Here is a 6,019-nt window from a genome sequence, read left to right as displayed (position 1 = left end):
TCCCACACAATCCATTTTTTAACACTGTTAGTGCAAATCAATGAATTCAGCAGCAGTTTCAGGATACAAAATCAACAGGCAAAAATCAGTTGTATTTCTATGCACTAGCAATGAACATACAAAAAGAAACTGGATTGGAAAAAATTCACTTACAATAGCAAACAATGGAGTAAAATACTTAGGAATAAATTCAATAAAAGAAGCACACAACTTTTGTATGCTGAAGACTATGAAACATTTCTTTCAAAATTAAAGAAGACCTAAACAAATTCTAAAAATCTCTTGTGCATGGACTGGAAGACTTAGTTGACTAAAGGGTGAATTATGACCCTTAATGGGGAAATTATTCAGCATTTTGATTATGAGAAATGTGAATATATTAAGATGGCAAAGATAAAGCAAGATGTAACGTGAATTTCAATAAAAAGTTACTGTGAAAATGGTAATGATTTTATTTCCCATTTTATTTAGGAATGACTAAGAGAAAATACACTACATTTTATGGGGAAAAAAGAGTATCTTAATACATAAATGAAGGTCTAAAGGCAAAGAGTAATATTGACATGATACAAAGGTTATTTTTTGCTGATACAAAGGCTATTTTTTTTGCTGATTTTTACAAATTTTTGACCGTGATAGCTTAAGTGTTAGACATATAGAAAAATTACCTCTCCTGCTTTCCCTCCACAGCTAAACTTCAAGAAGTCTATACCTGTATTCCTCATTTCCTTAGCTTACATTTATTCCTCAATCTACTGTCAGCCCAACTTTTATGAAGTTGCTGTTGTTAAGTCAAAGAAGCCAACACATGACTAAATCATCTGTGAACTCTGTTGCATTGGCATTCTTAGACAACCCATCCTTCTTGAAATGTTCTCTTTCTTTGGTCTCTCTGACACGACTCTTTCCTGGTTTCCTTTATCTTTCTATGATGACTTCTTCTCAACTTCCTTTGCTGTCTTATTCTCCTCTACCCAGCCATTAATTGGTGGGTAGAAGTTCTCAGGAGTTGGTCATAGCCCTTCTTCTCCTGTCATTCTCCTTTCTTCTAGAAGAGCTCACCACATCTATGACATATATGCCAATGATCCCCACCCCCTCAAGACCTTTTCTCCAGATCGCAAGCACAAATAACCAAATGTTTCTCAACCTCTCAGTATGAATGTCTCAAATATTCCTCAAACTAACCATGTCCAAATAATCACCCTCTTAATCAAACATCATCCTCTTCCAATGCTCCTATCTTAATGAATTATCATTCATCCAAATGCACAAGTCAGAAACTAAGTAACATTCTTTTTTTGAGGTACGCGGGCCTCCCACTGTTGTGGCCTCTCCCATTGCGGAGCACAGGCTCCAGACACGCAGGCCCAGTGGCCACGGCTCATGGGCCCAGCCGCTCTGCGGCATGTGGGATCTTCCCGGACCAGGGCACGAACCTATGTCCCCTGCATCGGCAGGCGGACTCTCAACCACTGCGCCACCAGGGAAGCCCATTCTTAACATTTACCTTTTATTAACCCCCCATATCCATTTCTTCACCAAAGAATGTCAATTATTACCTCCTAAGTACTTCTTAGATCTCTATTTCTATCTGTACTGTCAAAACCCTAGTCCAAATTGCCAGCATCTCTCTCCTGCATTGTTATAAAAACTTTGTAACTATTCCAACTATAAAATGTTGCCCTCTAGAATCTGAAAAAATACTGGGTGGAAAGTCTTTAGTCCTCAAATCTGTGAAGGAAGCACAGAGTACCTGTAGAAATACTATCGAACGCAAGTCCGAGTGCCCAGCACACACTGCGGCCAAACAATAGCAAAACGTCGGAGTTTGGAGCAGAGAAAGGTTTATTGCAGGGCCATGCAAGGAGACTGGTGGCTCATGCCTTAAAAACCCTGGACACCTGGAAAGCTTTCAGCAAAGCCCTTTTATAGCCCTTTTATAGGGAGGGGCATGGTTAGTTGTTACAAACTTCTTGGTGTTAGATCCTTTGTTCTTGAGGCCAGGTCACCGTGTTCTTATAAACCTCCATCGAAACAAATGTTATTCTCTGTTCTGACAAGAAAGGGCAAGGTCCCAAGGCTCAACTTTCACCCTCCAAGGTCCATGCTCTGGCTTACAGGAGGGGGTCCCTGCGCGGGCCAGTTACCCTGCCCAGGAGCTTTCATCCAGCACCCAGTCTGAGTCCTGCCGCCAGCGCCCAGGCCTGGGTGAGGGGGCAGATCTCAGCTGGCAGTGCCCCCAGGGCCAGGTCCCCAGACTCTGCCCAGCCATCATCAATGAGGGAGCCAGGCGGCCAGGACCCAGCCGGCCCGGACCCAAGCCGGCCCTCAGGCTTTTCATTTAACCTGGAGAGAATCATTTGTATACGATCGACAGGAATACGTGTTGTAGCAAATGCCCATCAGGTGAATCCCCAGCTCACAGCAATTGCCCTTCTTTGAGAAGAGCCCAACCACAGAGGTGGACCTGAACTAATGACCTGCAATGTCCGTGCAACTTAACCCTGGCCTCTGGCCACCTCCTAGGGGGAGACAACTGATCTAAGCTGCACCAACTTTTGAAACTTGAATGGAGAGACTGAAGCAGGTTGAAGCTGTTACCTCAACGGCAGTGTCCATATACTCCAGTTGCTGAAGCCTCCACGGACTGCGACCCACGAAGACCGCCCGCCGCCATTAGGTTGCAGACGTTGGGATGGGGGAGGGGTCCGCTGCTGCTTCGCTGCTTCAAGCTCTGGGCCTGGCTAGCGGGCGGCTGCGGTGAGGGCTCTGGGGCTCTGCGGGACCCGGCCCTCAGCCTGTCCCAGGCCCTGCAACCGCCTCTCACCTCTCACCACACTCTCTGCCGCGAGCACTACTGCCAGCTGACTGTTGGCTCAGGGTCTCGCGATAACGGTCGTGCTAACGGCCAGGCCAAATGCTCTGCTCCTATTACAGAAATGATGATAATTATTCAAATACACAAAACATTTATACACATTACACATTATCATTAATAAACACCATCCCTTGTTTAGTTAAGAGTAAGAGGTTTGAAAATTGGCGGACAAAAAGGCGATGACAAGCACTATTTCCATTCTGCTACATCTCCTGCTTTGTATCTGACCTTTCAAAACCAGAGTAACCAATTTGACTTTTCTCCTTCAGTCTTTCCCAGATTATTCTGGGGTCATCGGAAAGCCTGGGAAGGCTCTGATGTATTTCTCCAATAAGGGTAAGAAAGTCTTTCATATGAAGATGTTCATCTATTTTCTCTTGGAGTAGAAGTGACTCCAGTAAAGTCTTCTTCTGTTTCAGGAAGGCAGATTGGGCCAGTTCTGCTCTTTTCCTGTTACAGCTGGGACACCGAGAAGAAATGTGTTGCTTAGCTGATACCACCTCGTTGGGTGTTGTCCTCATGTTTTTAAAATAGATTCTGTTCAGGAGCTCATCGGGAACAGTACAGTTTAAGGCATCTACCTCTGGAGCCTCTGCATCCGATCCAAGCTGCAGCTTTTTATGTCTGCTGCTCTTTTTCCCCTTAGAGGTCGCACTATGATGGATCAGGTTTATCTTAACGGTGCAGAAGGACTGCAGGGCATTCAATTCTTCAAGGGATGCCTGAGTGATTTCTGTCTCAAGTTTAGTGTCTGGTTGGTACTGTCCAGAGTTCATTTCCTTGCCCTTGAGGTTGTTAATCCATTTTCTGCTCAACTTCTTTTCATTATTTTTGAAGTGTGAAAACTCAGATTGGTTGTCTCCATATTGCAAGCGTGGAGTCGGCGTTCCATTCTCGTATTTACTCCCAGAGGCATAGGACCAGGGCTGCAGTCCTCCAGAGGAACTGAATGAACTGGAACTCTGTGCCTCATCAGTAAAGGACTCAAAGGTCTCCTTAGAAAAGTCTGCCATAGTCCCGACGTCTGTCTGGGTCAATTTCCCCTGCTTCTCTGAATCCTCGGGCTTCTAGGCGGATGGCCATCACATTGCATCAGGCTCTGCTCCTCATCTGCTTTGCGGTGGTCAAGATTGCCTCAGGAACTAGTCAGTCCTGAACCCCTGGGGGATGGGTTTTGGAGCTGACCGTTGCGTAAGGAAACGCTTCCGGGCGACGCCTTCCCGCTGCCTTGGCAACCAGGGGCGGTCCTGCGCAGTAGGTCGCTGAGGCGCCTCGCTCCTCCCCTTCCCCGCCCTCCCCAAAACCGACTCTGCCCGCATTGTTCCTGTTGGGTTGTCGGCGCCGCCCTCTCCGTTCGCTCTCCGGAGTCTTCTCTTTAGTGCTATTTTAGTACAAAATCTAATAATCCTCCAGAAAAAGTTGCAAACTCCCCTTCCCTAGGGGTCAAAAAATTGTGCATGTGTGTGAGGGCAACAGGGAAAGGCGGCCTCTGACTAATCTGAGAGTGCACGCCTCGCCTTCAAAAAAAAAAAAAAAAAAAAAACCCAAACAGAAAACCATCCGGCTGGCCAAAAAACACAAGCAAAACGTATCTGCCAATCAGATAGCCAAGAGATCATCTAATCGTAAACCGCGTCTTAGGATAAAATTCGAAATTCTGAAACCATCCTGTAAGACTCCTGAGTGGCACGGCTCCTACGTATTATTTCTCCAGCCTCATCTTGCACAGCTTTTTGTGCTGTAGCGTTACACTCTGCAGTTTTCCCAGTCACAGTTCCTCAGGTCTTTGTTCAGGCAGTGGCTCTCTGAATGGCACTTCAACACTCCTCTTCCCTCTTCGTAAGGTTAATTACTGCTCCTCTTTCAAGTCCCATTTTTTCAGGAAGTACTTCATACCCATCCCTGCCCCCAAACACTTTATAGCACAGCCTTTCTTTCCGGGTTTGCAACTGTGTTTTATGCATATTTGAGAATGCCTTCCACATCGCCCCCAGATTAAAAACCCGGTGAAAGCAGAAATCCTGTCAGTGTTATCCAGCAGTCAGCGGGTACCTGATACATAGAAGGTGCTCGATAAATCTCTGTTGAGTAAATGTGTTGAATGGTTATGGAAACAGAAGTATTACCTTACACAGGTCCGCGCCTGGATCTTGTGGAATAAGTACTACAAGCTCAAGGAACTTCAGTCTTTTCCTCTTCCTGAACCCCCCAAATTAGGCTGCCACTCATAATACATCCTTTTACAACAGACTTTTTAAAAATATGGTAGAGTTTTATTAACTATTCTCAGAAATTATAAAATGTTAACTCTGAAGGTTGACTTTTTCTAGATCTTAATAAATATCTGAGTCTAGCTCTTAGTAAATATCTGAGATAATTTCAAGAGAATGGGTTTCCTTGCTCATTTCCTTCTGTGTGTGTGTGGGGGGGGGTAGTAGCGGTGTTGGGAGGGTGTTATTCGACTCTAGCCCGATATATTTAATGTTATTCCCAAAGTGCTCACTTTGGCAAAGAGTCAAAAGTCTGAAATGTTCGAAAAGCATCTGTCAAATATAAGCCAGCTTCATATTGAAGAGAGTCCAACTTCATTTATTGCACCCAAATCATATTTTATCCTATAATATTAATCTTTAAAAAGAGGTAATAGATACTTTGTGGTTAATTCCAATTAATTTCCAGTTCAAGGTTAAAGATTTTCATTTTTAATTTTTGTTTCAAAAGTATCCATCATTCCCTGAAATATTTACACATTCATATTTACACACAATTCACTATAGCACACATTTTCCCCAGAACATTGAGCAAGGGAGCTGTGCTTTAAAGTATATTCACATCTAGTAATATGCTAAATATCTGGAGTAATCTGTCTTTTAAATTTTTAAAAATATACTGTTATAAATACCTCGATTTTATAAAAATAACTTTATCCTAGAAGCAAGTAAATTTGTTAAATTAACCAATTTCTTTGTAATAACCAGCTGGACCCAGTAAACTCGTCAACATTCTAATATATGTATTATCTAAGGAAGTAAAATAGCCCAACCGTACTATCATTTTCAGAAATGACTCATGAAGACAGAAGTCAGTTTGATTTTAAACACAGAAACTTACTCTTTGTATAAACCTATTCTCTTTACG

The 6,019-nt window shown here is 43.5% G+C and overlaps 1 protein-coding gene across 1 annotated transcript; it reads right to left on the bottom strand.

Annotated features, from left to right (window-relative positions):
• Positions 1 to 446: 446 nt before the first annotated feature.
• C21H8orf48 (chromosome 21 C8orf48 homolog) lies at positions 447 to 4,159 on the bottom strand. The gene is given in 1 exon segment (XM_067722082.1): positions 447 to 4,159. A coding segment is annotated over 1 exon segment (912 nt). The 5' UTR covers positions 3,895 to 4,159; the 3' UTR covers positions 447 to 2,982.
• Between the last annotated feature and the right edge of the window lie 1,860 nt (positions 4,160 to 6,019).

Source organism: Pseudorca crassidens, chromosome 21, assembly GCF_039906515.1.
Source record: "Pseudorca crassidens isolate mPseCra1 chromosome 21, mPseCra1.hap1, whole genome shotgun sequence".
NCBI classification, from domain to species: Eukaryota; Metazoa; Chordata; class Mammalia; order Artiodactyla; family Delphinidae; genus Pseudorca; species Pseudorca crassidens.
Note: the sequence above shows the minus strand (reverse complement) of the source record. Positions and strands in the feature narration are given on the sequence as shown.